General features: G+C 37.2%; 1 protein-coding gene across 1 annotated transcript in view; it reads left to right on the top strand.

The window, feature by feature from the left end:
• Positions 1–23555, top strand: part of LOC117343172 (mucin-5AC-like) — a 61801-nt gene extending 38246 nt beyond the window's left edge. The window contains exons 22-51 of the mRNA XM_033905505.1: positions 1434–2498; positions 3314–3946; positions 4863–5045; positions 5082–5387; positions 6729–7433; positions 7769–7828; positions 8374–8675; positions 9181–9316; positions 9555–9953; positions 10360–10758; positions 11157–11234; positions 11560–11720; positions 11953–12096; positions 12393–12543; positions 13081–13137; positions 13366–13656; positions 14128–14339; positions 14599–14694; positions 15392–15542; positions 15886–16056; positions 16575–16856; positions 17139–17180; positions 17721–17933; positions 18318–18419; positions 19205–19311; positions 20164–20277; positions 20910–20993; positions 21232–21363; positions 21967–22018; positions 22989–23555. Of these exons, the coding sequence (XP_033761396.1) occupies positions 1434–2498; positions 3314–3946; positions 4863–5045; positions 5082–5387; positions 6729–7433; positions 7769–7828; positions 8374–8675; positions 9181–9316; positions 9555–9953; positions 10360–10758; positions 11157–11234; positions 11560–11720; positions 11953–12096; positions 12393–12543; positions 13081–13137; positions 13366–13656; positions 14128–14339; positions 14599–14694; positions 15392–15542; positions 15886–16056; positions 16575–16856; positions 17139–17180; positions 17721–17933; positions 18318–18419; positions 19205–19311; positions 20164–20277; positions 20910–20993; positions 21232–21363; positions 21967–22018; positions 22989–23320 (7160 nt within the window). The 3' untranslated portion in view covers positions 23321–23555. The remainder of the gene's footprint in view (positions 1–1433; positions 2499–3313; positions 3947–4862; positions 5046–5081; positions 5388–6728; positions 7434–7768; positions 7829–8373; positions 8676–9180; positions 9317–9554; positions 9954–10359; positions 10759–11156; positions 11235–11559; positions 11721–11952; positions 12097–12392; positions 12544–13080; positions 13138–13365; positions 13657–14127; positions 14340–14598; positions 14695–15391; positions 15543–15885; positions 16057–16574; positions 16857–17138; positions 17181–17720; positions 17934–18317; positions 18420–19204; positions 19312–20163; positions 20278–20909; positions 20994–21231; positions 21364–21966; positions 22019–22988) is intronic.
• The last annotated feature ends 129 nt before the right edge of the window (positions 23556–23684 follow it).

The raw sequence follows: 23684 nt of genomic DNA, 5'->3' as shown, positions 1-23684 counted from the left end.
GCCCAGTTTGTGTGTCTGTAATGTCTTTCCCTTGTTCGCACTATTCACTAAAACATCATTTTTGTGTTTAGATAATTAACTAAATCATACTGAAACAAGGTCATTTAATTATCAAAGTTAAAAATCTCAGTGATCATGATCATAATCATGATTTGAAGTTGTAATTCCCTGAAAAGAACTTTGATTTCACTAATTATACCCAGCTGCAACAAAGTTAGGGGGAGGTATACTGGAATCAGGTTGTCCGTCTGTCCATCTGTCTGTGCCACGCTTCTGATTGGCTAAAAAATCTTATTCGCTATCAATCTTTTACTACCCAATGGAATTCAATAAAACTTTGTTTGACGAATGGTTACATCATAAACTTTAATTTTCTATAAACAAATTGAAATTAAAGACAAAATGGCCACCATAGTGATGATTGGTCAAAATTTAGATATTGTTCGATTTTGATTAGATTTATTATGTATGTGTAGTTTGGCACTGTAAAACCATTTCCCTGCCTCTGATTGGTCGAAATTTTAATATTGTCAAATTTTCATGAAAATTTGTATATAGGAGTATTAGGGGGCTGCAAATTCAACTGTATGGGTTTGGCTTCCGTAGTTACCACATGGAAGTTTCTGATTGGTCGAAATTTAGATATTGTTTGATTTCTGTGAAAATTTATTTATAGGGGTTAAAGGAACTGCAAATTCAACTACATCTGTTTTGTTGCTATAGAGACCACATTTGTATGTTTGGGAATATGGGAGTCATTTGGGGGATTTCTGTAATGGTTTTCTATTTCTATGTCCTTGTCTTATATAGATGCAATGGGATTTCAACTTAACTTAGCAGCAGTAATCCTAATACGTTGTAGATTTGTGTAATCTGTAAGAGGTAGAATTTACCTCCTGTTTCAGAAAGCTGTATTGCAAGACCACTGTAACAGTTAATTTCATTATTCTACAAATAGGCTCATTGGTGGCGGGGAAGAGGGTATGAGTTGGCCCCCTAACGATAGTTCTAGTTTTGGAAAGGTTATTCCACTGTGTTTATTTCATTATTCATATTTTGTCTGCAAATCTAATCCTACATTTTTCAACTAATTTCTTTTCAAACTTAGCAGGATTTATAACCATTATATATAGTTGTGTGTCCCTGAACAGCATTTGTAATCGACTGTTTTGGCAAATATAATTGTCCGTTATTTCAGTGTTTGATTTTTGTCCAGAGATCCTTCTGATTTGTTTTGAACTTCGTAAGCTTTATAATTATGGTATCATTTTGTGTTTCATGAGTTGGAGACTATTTAGAAACTCCTGGAAACGTGTATTACTCAAAGTGTAAGAACTTAAATATTGCCTTTTAAGAGACATATATCAGGATGAGAAGAGAAGTTATTTTTAATGTTTAAATAATTTCTGTTTTTTTTTTCTCTTTTTAATCAGATGTTCAGCCCACAGCTGGTCCAGGAATGGGATCCAACGGTCAGCCAACAGCTGGTCCAGGATTAGGACTTAATGGTCAGCCCACAGCTGGTCCAGGAATGGGATCCAACGGTCAGCCAACAGCTGGTCCAGGATTAGGACCTAATGGTCAGCCCACAGCTGGTCCAGGAATGGGATCCAACGGTAACCCCACAGCTGGTCCAGGATTAGGACCTAATGGTCAACCCACAGCTGGTCCAGGAATGGGATCCAACGGTCAGCCAACAGCTGGTCCAGGATTAGGACCCAATGGTCAGCCAACAGCTGGTCCAGGAATGGGATCTAACGGTCAGCCCACAGCTGGTCCAGGATTAGGACCTAATGGTCAGCCCACAGCTGGTCCAGGAATGGGATCCAACGGTCAGCCAACAGCTGGTCCAGGATTGGGACCTAATGGTCAGCCCACAGCTGGTCCAGGAATGGGATCCAACGGTAAGCCCACAGCTGGTCCAGGATTAGGACCTAATGGTCAACCCACAGCTGGTCCAGGAATGGGATCCAACGGTCAGCCAACAGCTGGTCCAGGATTAGGACCCAATGGTCAGCCAACAGCTGGTCCAGGAATGGGATCTAACGGTCAGCCCACAGCTGGTCCAGGATTAGGACCCAATGGTCAACCCACAGCTGGTCCAGGAATAGGAACAAATGGTCAACCCACAGCTGGTCCAGGATTAGGACCTGATGGAAAACCCACAGCTGGTCCTGGAGTAGGACCCAATGGTCAGCCAACAGCCCAGCCTACAATCTGCTCTGAGACTTACTCACCATGGATAAACCAGGGTAACCCCAACATTGATGATGGAGACCATGAGGTGTCTGCCCTGCAGTACCAGAAACAGACAGACTTCTGTAGCTTTGGTACCATCAGTGGAATAGAATGTTGGGACGTGACCCTGGATGCTCCTTCTGAATCCTCTGGGGAAGTCATCAAGTGCACAGTTGCTGATGGACTTGTGTGTTCCAATGCTGAGAACTTCCCTGTCCCCTGTACTGACTACAAGATCAGATACAGATGTGACATATGCCGTAAGTCTATATTACGCTGGAAAAGGAAAGATAAAGTAATGGGGTGGGGGTTGACAGATGTTAATTTTTTCTACCTGTAGATCTAGTAGTGCGTTACTGTTTATGTCTCAAGAATTGTATGGCATTATACATCACCGGTTTTCAGCTCACAGTCAAAGTGACACCTACTTTTTAATAAAAATCATTGTTATTGCTCTTAACTAGTGACCTGAAGCAGATTTTTTTCAATCTATTCTATATACATGTATTTGTCAAGTATGAGAATACCTCGAGTTCCTGTTAGCATTGAGAAGATTTGTATCATTAAAATACCATATATGTATTGGGGGTTGATGAAGTGAAGTGTCTTGAAATGAAATTTTGACGTATTCTCAATTATGTTACTACATGTATGAACTGAATCTACATCACATGGAAGTTGTGTACTGCTGTATTTCCTCGTAGTCCTGTATACTGAAATTTTAGTGCATTTTCGAATTTTAACAGAATAATGCAGTGACAAATATGCATGGCCAAATTATTTCAATAGTCAGTGAAAAATAATAGAAAGTAGAAATAGTGCACTCATGATATACATGTAGTTCAATGCTGTCAATGGGGAAAACACTTCAATAATTTTTAATTTATCACTAACATTTTTAGATTTCATTTTGAAAATTGTAAACACCAAGCTATTTGTTTGTATTTTTATCATTAACTTAAATCTATATGGAATTTTTCAAAAATATTATCTTCCTTGAATTATGTTGAATAGTGATTAGAAACAATTTTTTAATGTTGCATTGATTTTTGATTTTCTTTCTTCTCTAAATCAGATGTTCAGCCGACCGCTGCTCCTGGAGTAGGACCCAATGGTCAGCCCACAGCAGGTCCCGGAATAGGGGCCAATGGTCAGCCCACAGCTGGTCCAGGACTAGGACCCAATGGTCAGCCAACAGCTGGTCCAGGATTCGGACCCAATGGTCAACCTACAGCAGGCCCAGGAGTAGGACCCAATGGTCAGCCCACCGCTGGTCCAGGATTTGGACCAAATGGTCAGCCCACAGCTGGTCCAGGAATAGGACCAAATGGTCACCCTACAGCTGGTCCAGGATTTGGACCAAATGGTCAACCAACAGCTGGTCCAGTAGTAGGACCCAATGGTCAGCCAACTGCCCAGCCTACAATCTGCTCTGAGACTTACTCACCATGGATAAACCAGGGTAACCCCAACATTGATGATGGAGACCATGAGGTGTCTGCCCTGCAGTACCAGAAACAGACAGACTTCTGTAGCTTTGGTACCATCAGTGGAATAGAATGTTGGGACGTGACCCTGGATGCTCCTTCTGAATCCTCTGGGGAAGTCATCAAGTGCACAGTTGCTGATGGACTTGTGTGTTCCAATGCTGAGAACTTCCCTATCCCCTGTACCGACTACAAGATCAGATATAGATGTGATATATGCCGTAAGTCATTACTGATTATTAAACATAAACATCATTTGTATATGCAGATTAATGGGAAGTCTTGCCTGTCGACAAAAAGATAGCCATGCTACATGATAGATTTGTTCATTAACATTCCCAATTGTGTACATTACCAGTTGTGTACATGCATCAATTGTGATTTGTGATTCTTGATATAATCAACTTTGACATAGTATAACATGGTCTTTTACTTATCAAGTGCAGTGTCACTATCACTTTATATAGAAATTCTTGATCATCCCTCAAACAACTTTAATCTAAAACATAATTTGATCAAACTTCATAGTTACATTGGTCCATATATAGCCTAAATAAATGAATGCTTCAAAGAAGTTTTTGTTTTAGGGTGTCAAGGTCAAGGTGACATTTTTTTATTTGAACAAAATCTTTGTCAATGCTCTTGTGACTTTATGCAGATTTTAATAAAAATGTATATATTTGTCAAACATGAGAATACCTCGAGTTCCTGTTAGCAATGAGAAGATTTTTATCATTTAGATACAACATGTATATTAGGGTTTGATGAAGTGATCAGGAAATGAAATTTTGGTGACGCTCCATTCTACATAACATGGAAGTTGTGAACTGCTGTATTTCCTCGAAGTCCTGTATACTCAAATTTTAGTGCATTTTCAAATTTTCAACAGAATAATGCATTGATGAACAAGCATGGCCAAATTATTTTCCATAGTGAAAAATAATAGAAAGTATAATTAGTGTATTCATAATATAGTTCAATGCTGCCAACAAAAAAAAAAAAATACCAAAATAATGGTCTTTTTAAAAAATATAGATGTATAGGATGATTATTGAAATATTATCTAGCATGAATTGTTGAAAAGGGATCAGAAACAATTTTCCATTTCATTGATTTATTTTTTATTTTTTAAATCAGATGTTCAGCCCACAGCTGCTCCTGGAGTAGGATCCAATGGTCAGCCAACAGCTGGTCCAGGACTAGGACCCAACGGTCAACCCACAGCTGGTCCAGGATTTGGTTCTAATGGTCAGCCCACAGCTGGTCCAGGATTTGGACCCAATGGTCAGCCCACAGCTGGTCCAGTAGTAGGACCCAATGGTCAGCCCACAGCTGGTCCAGTAGTAGGACCCAATGGTCAGCCAACAGCCCAGCCTACAATCTGCTCTGAGACTTACTCACCATGGATAAACCAGGGTAACCCCAACATTGATGATGGAGACCATGAGGTGTCTGCCCTGCAGTACCAGAAACAGACAGACTTCTGTAGCTTTGGTACCATCAGTGGAATAGAATGTTGGGACGTGACCCTGGATGCTCCTTCTGAATCCTCTGGGGAAGTCATCAAGTGCACAGTTGCTGATGGACTTGTGTGTTCCAATGCTGAGAACTTCCCTATCCCCTGTACCGACTACAAGATCAGATACAGATGTGACATATGCCGTAAGTCAAGCATTTGAATCCAGAAGAAAACAAGAGAGAATGAATTGTTGGTTTATGAGTAATTCAATGTTTGTGGATATGCAGACAAATAGGTACAATCTTGCCTGTCAAAAAATGGAGCAAGTCTCTTGCTTTATGATGGAGTTATGTCCCTTTGTTCATAACAATTGCCAATTTGTAGAATGTTGATATGTGATTCTTTATAAAATCAATTAAAACATTCTGACAAAAGTTCATTTATATATCAAGGGCAAGGTTAAGGTCAGTGAACACTATTCATATCAAATCTTTGTAATTGCTCTAATTACACCTTCATTTTTACACAAATTTTGATCAAACTAAATATCTCAAACTATTTCATCTTTCGGGGTGTCAATGTCAAGGTTGCTGTTACTATTAATAGAAAATCTTTGGCATTGCTCTAGTGACTTCATTTTAAAGCTTATTTTGATAAAATTTCACATGTTGGTCAAGTATAATCAGAAAACCTTGAACAAGTTCTTGTTAGTTTGTGGGGGATTAATTTGTATTGTTTTGGATGCCTTGTAATATTTTCAAATATATTTAGGGATGATGAAGTGATCATACTCTGAAATTGTGGCTTATGCTCTTTTATCTGTAGGAATTCTTGGTTGAATCTTCATGACAGCTGACAGGTGTATATTGGTCCAATCCCTCAGCATTCCTGTTTATTTTATGCTGCAATTGTCAATTTTGTCTTACCTTGGATAATTTTTTTCCCTGATATCATTAAGAAGACCAAATTCCAGAAATTAACAGTTTGAAAACTGTTAGTACAAAGCTATTGGTTGAGGTATTGAAATAAATTCTAGTATAAATAAGGGTGATGAGTGATTTTGTAATTTTAAGTTATTTTTCATTGTCCTGCCTGTGAGAGAATATCACAAAAGCAAAAATATGGTGTTGCTTTTCTGGCAGTGACAGTGACATCATCATTGTCAACATTTCAATTCATAGTTTTGAATTTAGATCGATTTGTCAAAAGATATAAGTTCAACTGCAACCAAACTTGGTATAGAGATAGATCACATAGTGGACATCTCAACACACATTTCATTTAGAGAATATCATATGAAATTTGCATTTGTTTTTCACTGCATCAAAATTTACACAATTCTATAATATACAGGGTACTGCTTCAGATCCATACAGAGTGGAAGTTGTTTTAATTGCTTTTTAGAAAAATATATTTGAAGCATTGTGAATTTGGAAGTTTGATTAATAATAATTGATTTATTGTAATTAAACTGAGAAATCAAATTGGGATATGTAAGACATATCATTACATATAATCTTTACTTATCTATTTTTCTAAATCAGATGTTCAGCCCACAGCTGGTCCAGGATTAGGTCCTAATGGTCAGCCCACAGCTGGTCCAGGATTTGGTCCTAATGGTCATCCCACAGCTGGTCCAGGATTAGGTCAGAATGGTCAGCCCACAGCTGGTCCAGGATTAGGTCAGAATGGTCAGCCCACAGCTGGTCCAGGATTAGGTCAGAATGGTCAGCCCACAGCTGGTCCAGGATTAGGACCCAATGGTCATCCCACAGCTGGTCCAGGACTAGGAACCAATGGTCAGCCCACAGCTGGTCCAGGATTGGGACCTAATGGTCAGCCCACAGCTGGTCCAGGTTTTGGACCAAATGGCCTACCAACAGCTGCTCCAGGAGTAGGACCTAATGGTCAGCCAACAGCTGGTCCAGTAGTAGGACCCAATGGTCAGCCAACAGCCCAGCCTACAATCTGCTCCATGACCTATTCACCATGGATAAACCAGGGTAACCCCAACATTGATGATGGAGACCATGAGGTGTCTGCCCTGCAGTACCAGAAACAGACAGACTTCTGTAGCTTTGGTACCATCAGTGGAATAGAATGTTGGGACGTGACCCTGGATGCTCCTTCTGAATCCTCTGGGGAAGTCATCAAGTGCACAGTTGCTGATGGACTTGTGTGTTCCAATGCTGAGAACTTCCCTATCCCCTGTACCGACTACAAGATCAGATACAGATGTGATGTGTGCAGTGAGTAATTCATTTTCATCTTACCAGCCCAATATGCATTTTATGTTCCACACTAACATTGTGTCCACAAACTTCTAGGTTTTTAACAAATGGTTTCCTAAATCAAAGTTAAGGAGATTCACTGGAATGTCTAAGGTTATTTGTTTGATTGGAGCTACTCATCCTACTGGGGGAAATTTCAGCAAATCTTCCCACTTCACAAGGAAAAAATTTCTAACATTGAGTGATATATATGATTTTGTTGTTGCCTGGTCTTTCTCTGTCACATTAAACTTTTACAGTGTGAATTCTCTTTAAATTTTAACTATTTGAGTAATTTCTTACATCAATTGTAGGTGCAGCCCCTACTACGAGCAGCGCAACTTCCAAGTCTCCTATTGTGATTCCAGCGCCAGGTAAGTTTTATACCCACTACTGGAACTCCACTCAGGTCAAGCTAAATATAATCTTCAACTAGGAATTATGTTATGCATTTCATTTTGAAATTTTTGACACAACTCAATTATACATGATTATTGTAAATGGTAAAAAGCAGTTTTCTGTGCATGTGTGTAAGATATCTGTGTGCTCAGGTAAAGACTTGGTCTCATGAACCCCTGGGCAGATTTAGTTCATATTTACAGCACATAATATCACACAATCAAATTCTATGTGATCTGTTGATCTGTCAAGGTCAAAGTTTGCACTTCACAACTCTGAAGAAGAGGTTGGAGGTATATATGACCTCTCTTCATTTGCTTTTTTTTTGCTATATTAATTATTCACAAAATCAAGATGTGTAATATCAAACCCTTTACCAAAATGAAGAACTACTATTACAGTAGGTTAATCTTTCTTTGTTATTTTGAGTACTTGTATTTGTTCTATCAAAACTGTGATTAAATTATACCAGGGTTTTCCTTCCATGTTTGATGATGATGATACAACTTACCTGTTTCAGTATGCGAAAATCCTCTGGACAATGGAGCAGTGATTGACCTGTCCAATGCTGCTCTGAGTTCCTCAACAAGCCAGACAACTCTGACCGGTCCTCAACACTCCCTTCTCACTGACCAGGCCTGGGTGGCTGGCACCAATAACAAGTTACAGTGGATTAGGGCTGACCTTGGACAGCCCAAGGTCATTATGGGGCTCCTCACCAAGGGTCATAAAACACAGCCATCATGGGTGAAGGCTTACTACATCATGTATTCCTTGGATGGTGCTCACTTCTCCTACTACACAGAGAATGGTCAACCCAAGGTAGACAGTTATATCTATGTGTTTAGACGTGATCGTTCAGGTGGAGTTGTGTTTAGTCATGGATAATTTAATGTAGGTTCTATGAGTATAAGACTTTGAAGTTTAAGGTAGATATAGCTATGGTTTTTTTTGTCAGCCATTCAAGATAAAGATCTTTGTGACTTTTGGACCTCAGTATTTATATGCAGAGATATGTGTTTTAGACATTGGTGTTTTAGACCTTGTTGTTTAGGATGAATAGAATTTATGTTTTGAAGGTTAAGAGCTTGTTGTTATTAATGAAAGTTTCTTAATAAAATTAACATATTTATAAAGCTTATAACCGTATTATGTGAATGCTGTGGATTTGAAATGTAATTGTCTTGAGGTTACGAAAGGACTTAGTATTAAGTCTGTAAATATTAATGACCGTAGTTGCTGTTGTTGATATGGCTACATGAAGATAGGGTACATAAGAAATGGCAGCATACCAACAAGCTTAAGATATAATTCTGTATCTTTGCAGCTGATTGGTGGAAACTTTGACTCTGACAGTTCTGTGAAACAGACCTTGACACCATTTGTCGCCCGCTATGTACAGGTTATACCCGCTGTCTGGGAGGGAGACATTGCTCTTCGCTGGCAGCTGTATGGTTGTACAGGTAATGTGACAATTACATTAATGTACAGGTAAAAGGGCATATATATTCTGATATGGACTACAATTTAAATGATTTTGCAACAAGAATATGGTAGACTCCTTCCACTATGTCTGTAATAACATAACAGGAATTTAGCTGGTAAATAGATAACACAGAGTTTTGAACAACTGCCTTCAACTACCTACACCTGTATCAGTAGGCAAAACAATGACTCTTGCATATCTGATTTTCCTATTAGGTTCTCCAACAGCAGCACCTAATCCAGATGGTTCAGGATTACCTACCATTGTGCCAGCAGGACAGACAGGACAGCCATCTGTAGCGCCCATTGGTCAAACAGGAAAGCCTTCAGCAGCACCAGTATCCTGTGACAAACGCTGGTCGCAGTGGCTCAACCGTGACAATCCCACAAGTGGTGACCTGGAACATGAGGCCATGACACAAGCTGAGAAAGACCAGTTCTGTCCAGGAGGAAATGTGACTAAAATCAACTGCAGGACAAAAGAAGGCATTGTGTTTATCAGTGCCGGAGAAGTCGCCACTTGTAACGTTGATAGCGGTCTGACCTGTAACAACGCTGACAACTTCCCCATCCCTTGTAGTGACTACGAAGTCCAGTACTGGTGTGACTGTGCTGGTAAGTTAAAAATTCTGACAACTATCCCATCCCTTAAAAAATTCTGACAACTTCCCCATCCCTGGTAGTGACTATGAAGTCCAATATACTAGTGTGATGGCCCGGTAAATTCTGACAACTTCCCTAGCCTTGTAGTGACTTTGAAATCTAATAATGGTGTGATGTCCTGGTAAGTTGTGACAACTTCCCATCCCTTGTAGTGACTTAGTTAATGCGGAAGTAATTTTATTTACGTAGATGACCTAATGTGCATCTCTGATTTTTTCAATTGTGGCATTCATAACATGTTAAATGCAATTTATTCTTGTATTTTTGTTGGGGACATGTGAAATATAAGTTGTTGCTGATAATCCATAACTTTTTTGTTTCCATCTAATCAATTGCCTACAATTATTGTACTACGTAGCTGCACCAACTGCCCAACCTAATGTGGGTAGTTTTGGATCACCAACTTCAGCACCAGGCAGTCAAACTGGTCATCCTTCTTTGGCACCAAACAGTCAAACAGGAATGCCAACACCTGCCCCTGTGCCATGTGACAAGCGCTGGTCCCAGTGGCTCAACCGTGACAACCCGACAAGTGGCGACATGGAACATGAGGCTATGACACCCGCGGAAAAGAAGCAGTTCTGTCCAGGAGGAAATGTGACTCAAATTCATTGTATGACAGTGGACGGCATCGAGTTCAGCAGTGCTGGAGAGGTTGCCAGTTGCTATGTTGACAGCGGTTTGACTTGTAACAATGCTGACAACTTCCCCATCCCTTGTAGTGACTACAAAGTTCAGTACTGGTGTGACTGCGCTGGTAAGTTGTATTGGAGATTAATTTGGACCATTTTAGAGATTTTGACAGTCATTTATAGTCTGAGTGTTTTCGAAAAAACTTTTATGTAAGAAATATACACGATTTGCAATTGATATAATAGTATTGATAAAATAATAATGTTATATATTTTTACCATTTCTAGATTGTCATGATCAAGGTATTTGAGTCAGGGTTTTTCCAGTAAATTTCATATTCTGTGGAGGGGGGTCTCAGAAATGAAGAAGGTCTATACATGATGGATGCTGAAAAAAACGCATCTTATTACACAGTATTATCTTAATAACTTCTGTTGGTGGTTCATGTTTGACAGACTGGGAGTCGCCCCCGTTGTGTAGATGTTTTACCAGAGTTAGCTCTCAGTGCTTATTTATTCACAGATCTTCCCACACCTGCACCATCACACAGTGCTGTTAATCCAACTGCTGCGCCTGTAACCCCATCTAACAACATTCCTAGTAAGTTGACACTCACTCTGTAACCTTACCATTCACTGTCTTTGTATTGACTAGGTACTTCAGACTACTTCACCAGTACTTCTTCTACCTGGATCATCTCTCTAATAATCAGCCTCATTCTGTATATATAATTCATATAGCATTACTACAACAATTTATTGCATCTAGCTTCAAGAGACCTCTCATTTTTGTAAGGCCTGTAGGATTCTGCATGGAACTATAATTACACTAGGTATAATAATTATGATAGAAATTAACCAAAACATTGAATTAATTTTCCACAACAAGTATCAGAAAACTACTAAGATAAGCTGATTTTCCACAGCTGCCTGTAAGGAACAGATGGGCATGCAGAACCACCAGATCCGTGATGACATGATAACAGCCTCATCTTCACGTGATGCTAACTCTGCCCCATACAAGGCTCGCCTCGGTGGACCTTCCGCATGGACTGCTGCCATTGATAACAAGGCCCAGTTTATACAGGTAATGTATTGGTTGGCGGCTATTTGTTAGTCAGTCCGAGTCAACCACTTATAACTAGGTACACAGCCTGTTAAAACAACCATCTTATGTTTGGAGTATGTTTTGTGCACTTGCAGATGTTTTATTTGAAAGTTTTTATAAAAGCACTAATATTATATCATATGTGTTGTTAATTTATCAAGCTATTCTGTATTGCATTATGGTTTAGCTATAAGTTTGCTTCTTTAAACAGGTTGACTTCCTACAGTCATCCCTGATCACCGGGGTAACCACCCAGGGTCGCCCCAATGTCCCATCCTACGTTACCTCATACTATGTCCGCTATTCCTTGGATGGCCTCAACTGGAACACATACAGAGAGGAAGGAGCTGATAAGGTAATAGGAGTTCTCAGACGTCCTGCAAGCTCGCAAACACAGTTTTCAGTCACTGTTTGCTTTAAAAATGCAAATATCTTTTAAAATAATATTATTACCAAATTGATAATTCTCTTCTCAAACAAGAGTTCTCGTTTTTATAGGCCAAAAGATGCAATTTGAAAGTACATTTTGAAGATGTTAAAGATTATTATTATTGTGATTTTAACCCTCATTATTGATTTTTTTCATTAAAACTGAAGTATTTTAATCTTTTGTTTGAGAAGAATGTGTAACCTCACTGCATTATATTGTAGTTGTTCAACGGCAACTTTGACTCTGTCACACCTCTGACCCACTTTTTCTCCAACCCAATACGAGCTCGCTACATCAGAATTAACCCACAGAGCTACCATGGAAAGGTCACAATGAGGTTTGAGATCCATGGCTGTTTCGCCTCTTACCCAAGTAAGTATGGTACTGACAGCTAGATTTCTTTCACTGCGGGAAAGAGATTCCATGAAAAAAACATAAAATTACCGTGAAAATTCCATTAATCTATGAAAATATGCCATGAATAGATATTTAATCATACATTGTAATTGAAGTGAGTAAAAGCAGTGGTCATGCAGACAAGGATTTGAAACTTGAAACTCAAAATATCAACACATTGTTTTCCAAACCCATGCTTTTTGTGTATATTTAAGGTTTTGAAGGTACATATATTTGATTTTCAGATATTCTGTTAGTCCTGCAGTAACTGCTCTGTGAAATATTAGCTAGAAAATGTATTCTTAAATGTTCAACTATCAATATACCCTATTTTTATTGTATCTGGCTCGAGTTACCAGTTACTATAGTCATGTTGCGGAACAATATTTCATCATTACTATTAATAGTAATCATCAGAAGTTAAACTAATGAGGTAACGTTTAGTAGACAAAACTATATAATGAAATATGCATCAAGTCATTTATCAGATATGATTGAACAACTTTGTTACAGCTACAACTCAGAGCACACCTGGGAAAGTACCTACCCCTATCCCTACCAAAGCTGTTGGTAAGTTGAATGTCTCTGGTATCAACCTGTCTTCCTAATTGTATGATAGTGCACTGGATTCTTGTGAAAAAATATGCTAGTTTAATTTAAATTTACTCAAATCTTATATGTGACGAATCACAGTTAAATTTTGCTTGATTCTTGTGAGAATTCTTGTTAGAATGATCAGTTATTGTTGCGAATTCTGGTGAGAATTTGGATAATTTAACTTAGCTGGATACATTCCAGATGAAAACTGTGTCGAGTATGATAACTGGGTAAACATAGGCCAGCCCACACCTCTCAGTGGTGGAGATTACGAAAGGATTGATGGAGTGAAGGCAGCATCTCAGCATTGTCACAGTCCAATGAAGATCGAGTGTCGCACGGCCACTGGAGTATTGTACAACGAGACTGACCAGGTCGTCAGTTGTAACCTCTGGCAAGGATTAGTGTGTAACAACGCTGACCAGGCAGACAGCAACGGCTGCTTCGACTACAAAGTCAGACTTGGGTGTCTGCGGAACAGTCCTGAGTGTGGTATGTTCATCTGTTATTTGTTAAAATGTAATCACTATCACCAAGATGTTTGCATCAGAGTGGGCGTTGTATTTAATATCTTTGAGACAATTTCTAGTGTAATGTCCAAAATAGGATTTAGTGTAACTGGCATTTTTCCTGATAGTAAAAATGTTTTATATTTTCTGACTTTATAGAGAAATGTTACATAAATCTGATTGTTGTCAATAGTAATATGATTTGGAGGAGGTTTCTGTTTGCTTTTATTATTTCCAGTGTTCCAGTATTTTCTTTTTTTCATGCATACACAGACACAAGTGATAAGGTTTTGTTTGAAGATGATTCATGCCTGATAAGAATTAAGCACAATTAAGTTGCTATCAAGTGTATTCCTAACAGTAATATGTACAAACTCTGCTGCTCCTGTCTGTGAGACAATCTAAGCAGAAAGACCAAGCTCCATAGGTAAAGTTTATGCTATTTGATTTCCAGTTCCCCCGATCCCACATCCAACTCCATCCATGGCTCCTGTCATCGGATCAACAGTGTTTGTTGACCTGAAATACAACGGTTCGTTGTGTTTTGAGGGCATTAATACCGCCCACTGTCCAGTAAATGGATGTGCTCCAGGACTTGTCTGTGATGGCAAGAATTGTGTGAGAAAATCAGAATGTACTTGTCTCATTGAAGGCAAAATTGTCAGGGTAAGTGTACATAATCTACCGGTATTGATGTTGCTTTATAATATAACTGTTTAACGGTATTGATATCGATCTATCTGAAACAATGCTGAGAGTATATAAGTGCATAATTTTATGTAGCATTCTCCAAAAAGAACAAATTATTTTAAATTCATATTTCTCGGATCTATTCTTGTACGGTATAGTAGTAAATATTTTTACTAGATATATGTATATTATTCCTTGATGATGTTATGTCAATATATCTGGTTACCTTCCTTAGCCTAGTGACATTATGGAGAATTCAAAGTGTGAGACATGTCAGTGTTTCGGTGGACAAGTTTCCTGCCTTCCCAAACAGTGTCCTCTGTGTATGGATGTAAGTATATGTAAAACTTTATCTCTTGTTATAAAGGTAGTGATTATTTTGACCAATTCTTATAAAACGTATTACACATGTAGTGGTCATAGGCTTGTGAGATAAATTTTTGAACATTTTCTTTCTGAGCAGCTTTGTCCTATCTATAATATCTAAGATGAATATATATGATTTTTAGATGGGAAGATGGGTATTAAGTTGGTTAACGACTTAACATCTAGCTATACATTGCTAGAAATACAGGTATACTCATGCACATACAAAGTGCATTTATGGTGTTTGTATGTGTTATGGTCTATGAACGTGTGTGGTATATGTGTTATGACGATTTTATGTGTGTGGCATAAGTGTGTGTATAAGTATTAATGGATTTTCAAGGGCAATCAGTCAATTTGTCAAATCATGAATTTGAAACAATAACCCTAAAAAATAAATAAAAACAATAAAAATACCATAGAAATGAACGTGAATGAATGAATGAATTTTCTATGAGAGGACGATTTTCAAATAATATTGAGCACATGGCTCCAACCATTGTGACTGGAATACTAAGTAACTAAAAATGAATTGTAAAATCACCTCTGGAAGATTTTTACTTAAAAATTGTGTTTCGTACAGATCTAATTTTGTTATTTAAGTTATTTAAGACACAGACCAGAGTAACATCAATATTTACACTTGATGTTTTTACTTTCAGGGCTACACCAAGGGTTTCAATACCACCACATGTGAATGTTCCTGTGTAACATGTGATGCGAATGAGTTCCGCTGCGGAAACGGCCAGTGTATCCCTGCTAGTGCCAAGTGTGATGGAGTCATCGACTGTATCAATGATGAACACTTGTGTGGTAAATAGATGTTTGAAAATATTAAGAGAAAAACATTACTGTTGAGTCTGGGTATCTGCATTTTCAAATTGCTCACTTTAAATGGTGCTATTCACTGGTAATTTAATGTTGATACATTCGTGATCATTAAATATAGCATAAAACTGGATCTAACAATTATCATAACAGCAAATTCTACACCTGCATGGTCACATTATAGTGGTCAATTTGGTCCAGGAGGAGTCAGTGTTGCATAGGAAGAGGAGGGGGGGGGGGGGGGGGGGGATTCATTAGAGACATTTTCTCATCTATTGAAAGAGCTAGCACAAATGGTATATATTATAATTGATATTTTCTTTTTCAGCTGTTGTGCCCCTGTTCACTCCCCCAGTCACACCCACTGCTGCCCCACCTGGAGGCCAAGGAACCCCCACAGTTGGACCAAATTATTCCAAGGTCACGCCCACACGTGCACCAACAATGCACACAAAACCAGCCACTGGCCATGACTTGTACACACCTACTGGAACATCTGGTATTTTCCTTCAGTATTTTCCCTTTATTCTTACAGCATATTATTATCACCATACATTTGGATTTGTGTGTGGCTTAATATTGATACTTTATTCTGGTTATACTAGCTGTCACCATTATATGCTACAATGGTAGAAAATGACACATGATGAATGTTAGCAACATTTGAAGGGAACTATAGGAAAATATTGGCGACAGGAAAAAAATGTTTAGCTAATCAACTCGCTAATCTATTTAATTAATGTCCATATGTGTTTGAAACAAAAAACTGAGCATTGTTTTGCACAAAGAAACTGAGTTAGGTTTGATGCAAAGAAACTGAGCGAGGTTTAATTGATGCTAAGAAACTTGAGAGATGTTTGAAGCAAAGAAACTGAGCAAGGTTTATGATGCAAAGAAACTGAGCAAAGAGGCCCTGAAATAAAGACTTGCAGTTATAGCTTACTACTCTAGTGCGATAGTGTCTCAGCAATTCTGTGTTACGGTGATTAGTGATGTGTGTCTTAAATTGTCCTTCAGCTTGTGTTAGCGGATGGTTGCCATGGTACAACGAGAACAACAGAACAGTTAATGGAGACATTGAGCCGTCGGCAGCACTGTATCAGAAACACACTGGAGCCTGTCCTGGAGGATCACTGGAACGCATCGAATGTTACTCAATTGACATGAATGCCCCGTCCTATTCAACAGGGGAAGTAATTCAGTGTACCACTGATGTTGGGCTGAAGTGTCTGGATTCGGATAACTTCCCAGTTCCTTGTTCTAACTATAAGATCAGATATTACTGCCAGTGTTCAACAGGTGATTTTTCATTTTTATAGCAAATTTTAAGCAAAAAAGAATAGTTTTGTTCTTAAAAATTGATTTGTCAAAAAAACAACTAAAATACTAGTAAATATTTATTATTCATCCTTCTGTATCCACAATGTTTATAAGAAAATATGACAAAGAAATCTGTTAAAATCAGTGCAAAATATTTGTTTGATGGTTTTATTTTAACTTTTCTTGATAATCTAAAATCCTGGAAAAACTAATAATTATATATAACAACTATATTTTCTATAATTATGTTTTGTGCTTCAGCTCCAAACCCTACTCCAGCTCTAACCGCTACACCAACTTCAGGTAAGAACATTGTCAGTCATTTTGCTGATGAACATTTTTTAATGCCCCACATAAAAACCACTTGGCGGCTGGGGCATTTATATCTTACAGACGTTTTCTAGTTCCATATTCAGTTTTGTTTTAAAACTCTTTGTCGCAAACATATATTTTTTATTCCAAACAACTTGGTAGTGTTAATTTGACATAAAATATAACTCCTCATTGGGATGTATCTGCATATATCAAATGAATCTTCCTTGCAAAAAAGAAATATAAGGATTAAAAACAAATCTTAAATGCAAAGCTGAAACATTGTGTTTTAAAAATTATACATTTTTCTAGAATGATCTTTCCACCATTAAGAAATATAATTCAATGCAACAGTAAATATTAAAGAAAGTTATTTTGAAAGTTTCTGAAAGTAAATCAGGATCAGATTATAAGTTATTATCAGATCAGACAAATTATGTCTATAGCGGATTAAGTATGAATGTAACTATCTACTGAAATATTTTTACTTATTTTTTTTTTCATCAAACATTGACCAAATTTATGTTACAGACAGCTGCTTCACTACTGTTTGCCAGCCATTAGTAAGGCCATTCTTACAGGAGGGTGAAGTTTCCCAGATTGTGAAGACAGATGATGGATGTTGTGACCGCTACCAAGCTGTGTGCAAGCCTGATCACTGTAGTACATCCCAGGTTACATGCACTACACCCCGTGTAATGGCTGCCATCAACCCTGGCGAGTGCTGTCTCCGTTTCAGATGTGGTGAGTTAGGAAAATTCCATAGATTAAACTAAGGTTTTGAGAGTGACAAGCATGCACATCTAAGACTTCACCATTTATTTTGTTGAATAAGATAATTGTTAATACGCAAACAAATCCTAAAGTTTAAGTTTCTGTTATAATTGTTTTTTCTCAGAATTTTACCTTTTTGGTTACATGAGGATTTGAACTGTTTAAGAGCATCTTGACTTTTTTCTTTAATGTTTCATTTCAGGACTAAAATGTCCTATTTAAATCAATGATTGAAAATTTGTATTTGTCTACACTACCACTGTTATTACTGTATATGTTAAAATGCTTAAAACATTTTCTTTCTTCCTTTTTTTCTGTTTTTCCTTACAAATTTTATATTTTGTTTTTTGACAGACTGCCCGGCCACCTGTCCTACCCCAACACGCCCAACCTGTCGTCCAGGATCAACCATTACAATGGTAGAAACCGACTGCAACTGCACAAGTTACGCCTGTGGTAAGTCGTTGACAGGATCTCCCAATGAAAGCTTGACATACAGTTTTAGTCTATCTAGATAATTGGAATGTATTAAAACAAATCCCATTAAAAATGAGATCTTTATTTACAAGTAAACAATGAAAATAATTAAGAATTGAATCTTTAGATAATACAGAGTTCACTTCAAGCTCATTCTTGACGCCCTGTTCTGCTTTTAGTTTTTGAAACAAATTTTTATTTTATTAAAATGGCAGGAACAAAGGGTGTCTTTGTGAATTCTTTACTTTGTTTAGCTTATGGCTAAACTAGAACTAATTTAGGTTAACAGATATTGTTAAGAAACATAGTTCCAAATTGAATTAGTTAGCTGTTGAAAGAAGGTAAATGTTATAGTAAAAAAATGGTACTGATATTTTAGATAGACATCAGGTAAACAACACAGGTAGACATATAGGTATTGTTTGTAATAAGTGTGATTGTTATCGTCACCTACAGTTCAGTTCATCCGTCTGTCTTACAAAAACCCTTGAACGAAATAATTAAAACATTTTGATATAAAGATTTTTTGGTGAACTTATGTTTTTTTGAAGAATTGACCTGACATGGTAAACATTGATTTTATTGCTGTTAGAATGTATTTTTTTGAAGAATTGACCTGACATGTTAAACATTGATTTTATTGCTGTTAAAATGTATTATGCAGCCTTTCACTTGTAGACGCTGTTATTGTATCATACTTGATTGATTTTTACTGCTGTTTAGTAAATTTGATATTCAATACTCTGTTTTTCATCTGTCCACAGTACCCATGCCTCTTACCACTCCAAAACCCAGTGGATGTCGTTACACAATGGAGTTTGTCAATGCCACTGCTGTACCCAACCCTGCACCCTACCCAGCCACACACCAGGTAAGACTATGACTGCCCCGGGACGTCCCACCCCCCTTTAATGTTTAGCTGTATCCTAGCTACAGTTCCCTAGCTACAGAACTGTTCTCTATATCATCATGCTATATTTCAATCGGAACTCCACTTGGATGTTATAGGTGTATGGATATGTAGAAAATTCAACTGTTACAATTCATTAGCCAGAAAACGACTTGCTCTCGAATTCCAACGAAGTAGAGCAGTTGCAGTTGTATACTTACTGAATTTTTATTTTAAAAGAAAAGCATTTCAAAATTTAAGACGTAATTGAAGCAATGTTCTTTTAGCATTTATTAATTGACCGATATGAAAGAAGCAATGTTGTGTTTGAATAGTATTTTTCTGGTTATAACATAGAAATTAACTTATACTACATAGTACATCAGGTCATTTGATGTGGAAGTTAAAATGGTGAATAGCCAAGAGTGCTTTAATTGTGTGACATCCATACACAATAGTATCATAATCCTTTGTTTCTAGCAAAATTAACATCATTAGACATCTGAGAAGCTATATTTCATAGATCTTTCATTACAATTGGAACTGAAGAGAATAGTTGTGTTGATACTATGACTTTCAAGTGTTTAGAAGTCAACTGTTCATTTTCATGGACCATAATTTTAAAAAAATGAAAAAGTTCCCTCAGCATCAAAATCTATATCTGGCGTTTTTATTTGCACATTTATAATTTTAATGATGATTCCAAGGCTTTGTATGTGAATTGTTATAATACTGTCAAAGATATTAAGCGAAGAAATTGTGAAGAGTGAGTCACGGCCAAGAGTGATATAGTTGTACTGTGTTTATTGATGGAGATCTGTGTCTGTTTGATAGGTTGGCGAGACCTGGAAGGACGGACTGTGTAAAACATGCCAATGTACCCTTGACAAGGCTGATGGCACCAGTGAGACTGTGTGTCACATGCAGACATGTCCAGACTGTAAACTGGTGAGTTGATAATAGTTAGCCCTAAATAAACTGGTCAATCTTAACCAGTAAAATATTCATTATGATAAAAATTAATGCACATTTGATTGTAAAATTATATGATATGATGCTGTCTGTCCATCAAATATTTGTTTTGACAGCAGACCTCCCTTAGATTTAAACCAATCTCTCTGAAATATAGAAGGTTTTTAATCATAATGTAGTGTTTTTCTAAATAGAAACTGACAATTTTCTAAAGAGACTTATAATTATTCATTTATTTCAGTCCAGAAATTTCCTGTCAGTTTTAGAAAAATTATAATGATAGAAAAAAAAACCTTTTTAAGCTTGATAGCAATAATATGTATTTGTGATTGCCTGTACAACATATTGATTTGACAAATTAAATTTTGAGAAGGTATTGTACTGTTTAAGCATTTTGATCTTGTCGGAGGATGCTCTCTGTTAGTTTTAAACTGGATCTTATTCATAACTTAGTAGGTTTGGTAAATTTTTGTATAATCACTGAAAGCTGTTTGACCAAGTCCTGCTAAACAGCAATTCAAAGACAGTATAAGAGTCTGAGATGTGTAATAGTGACATGTGAATTTGATGACCTATAATGAAGATGAAATGATCTGTATGTTACACAGGGAGAAGAACGAGTCAATGCTACTGACCAGTGCTGTGGTGTTTGTAGGTCAGTTGGCTGTGTAGCTAATGGTCAAGTCTTCAAGGTAAGGATTTGTCAATGTATTGACATTGTATATATTAGATATCAAAAGATGTTTTTCTGAACAAATGTTTTCAAAATGGTCAGGAGAGAGACATGGATTGATAAATTAATCTTATAGATAGATATGATTCATGGAATATGTTGGTATGTTATGATATAGTGAAAGCAAAAACTATTCATATTTTGGGATTCTACATACAGAAAATACAAGCAATTTTATTGTGTATGATGTTTTCTAGGATGGACAGTCTATACCAGGAGCTCAGCGATGTTACTCCAAGGTGTGCGCTTTCGACGTGAGCAGTGCTAGCTATCTGATACGGGAAACCCAGCTTGATTGTCGCACTGACAACCTGCCTACATGCCAAGGGGTAAGTGATGTTAGTGGATTATATAAAACTTGTATCAAAGTTGGTACAAAAGACGTTTTTGGAAAGTTATAGCACATTTCAATATCAACCTTAAAATGAATAGGAAAGGTAGATACTCAATAATACAAGCAACTTGCGCAAGGGTAAATTGAATGATAGTAAACATGTTGGGTAGGTAGAGTTAAGTTAGAAGTACAGAGAAAACATGTCAAATGATTTGAATTGATCACCTCAAGGATATCTATTATAACCATTTCTCAAAATGTTCAGGAACTTAAAAAGTAATTTTGGAAATCTTACCTTGATATATGCTTTAAATGAGTCTACGGACATGAACTATTTAACTTGTCAATATTGAGATGATTTCAGTGCTTGCAATAATGTTTTGGAGAAGGAACTATATACTGACCAGAATATTAAGCTGATTTCAGTGGTATCTACACTGTTTTTAGTCAGTGATTAAATAAAGTGGGTCATGTGAAGAGTACTTTTATACAGAAATGGTTAAGTTTAAATAGAACAATTAACAACAAAAGAAAAAAAAAATCATGTCCTTGATGTACAGAGTACAAAATCTGCAATAATATATATAATTGTTTTCAGAACCAAACCAAGTATGACAGCACTGGATGTTGCAAGACTTGTATTGTCAGAGGTAAGTCATTCTTTCTGCATTTACCTTATATACATGTCTACATTAAATCTTACCAGATGTGTTAGTTTTGTCTTCTAAACACTTAACATTCTCTGTTACATTTGCCCTTCATCACTTTGATCAAGTCTGACTAATTCTGCCATGTTTCTTGTTGCCCATCTCTATAGCCACCTGTCTTGGGACTTCTTTTGCCTGGTAAAAGTTTGATTCAATTTGTCCAAATGTGTAACATTTCCCTTCTATAGCTTTCGCCAAGACATGACAGCCCTGTTTCATTGGACTTAACACATTTCGTCTAGACATTTTCATATTTGACCAGTTTTGTTACGTTTTCCTTCTGATGGTTTGGTTAAGATATTCGGTTTCTGTTTCATTTGCTTTCTAAACCTTTCTTAAGCCTTACCAAGCATGTCAAGTTTACCTTCTATGACCTTTGTCAAGGCCTACCAGTCTTTTCACATTTACCATCATTGGCCAGGTCATATTATTCCTGTTTCTTTTACATTATCAACTTTGGTCAAGTTTTCCTTCCAATGCCTTTTCAACTTCGTGTATGATCAACATCATTGGCCTTCTGAGTCTTTTGTTACTTTTGTTAAGTTTTACCACTCATTTTCGTTCATTTATCTTTGGTCAAGCATTCAAATACTAGATTGGTCTTTTATCCTTTTGCCCTGGTGTGTTCCAGTCTTGTACAGATACCTTCCCTTCTTAAGTTTGCTCAACATTTTCAAGTCTCTATATATTTACATGATAATTTCATTCATTAACAAATTCATTGTGAACAAAGGCCTTATAAACATGACCAAGGTTTTGAATGCTTTTGGCCTTTTAAAGAAAAATAAATGCCTCAAGAACTTGCATGAAGGTTCCTAAGACTTCAAAGATATAACTTATGAATTGTATAGCAATGTATGTATGTCTCGAATACCTTGCACTGGTGATTAAAAATATACCATTTTATTAACAGCCACTGTCAGCCAGACGTGTTCAGAATGCTCACCACGTCTTATGTTTGGTCAACCTGCTGCCTCCGTAGGATTTTTCAAGGTCACAAGAAACAGCGCCACTTGTCAGAATTCAGACCCCATCCAAGATCTCACCGAGTGTTCTGGTTACTGCCAGTCACGTGCCAAGTACACAACATTGATGCGTGGTTTTGACAACAAGTGTAATTGCTGTCAGCCTCAGGCCACAGTTACGCGTAACGTAACGCTTCACTGCACAGACGGTACAACGTTCGCCAAGACGTACACAGTACCAACGTCTTGTGGCTGTAGTGCGTGTGCTGGCGGGGCCTAAAAAGGAAAGCCGAAAGGCCCACCTAACGACTGACACAAGGACTATGATACTTAGTGTAATAGTGTAATATTTTAAGGGTTACGTTGTATTTCACACCAAGATCTGTTGGTGTAATGATTATGCCCAGTTAATGTTATTGTATTTATTGAGGGCAGCACTGAATCTCTGTGATAGAAATATTAAGCCCTAATCCCATTGTTAATGTATGTCACTATAATAAATTATCTTCATGCTTGTGCTTTGTCATTGTTGTATGTATTCTATAGTCAGATCTACATAAAAACAACAATTTGCCATATTTGTGAATTCCAAGGATCATTTAGGACAAGATTGAGGTAATTTTACCATTTTTTTCTGAAATCTC

Source organism: Pecten maximus, chromosome 15 (assembly GCF_902652985.1).
Source record: "Pecten maximus chromosome 15, xPecMax1.1, whole genome shotgun sequence".
Classification (NCBI taxonomy): domain Eukaryota; kingdom Metazoa; phylum Mollusca; class Bivalvia; order Pectinida; family Pectinidae; genus Pecten; species Pecten maximus.
Note: the sequence above shows the minus strand (reverse complement) of the source record. Positions and strands in the feature narration are given on the sequence as shown.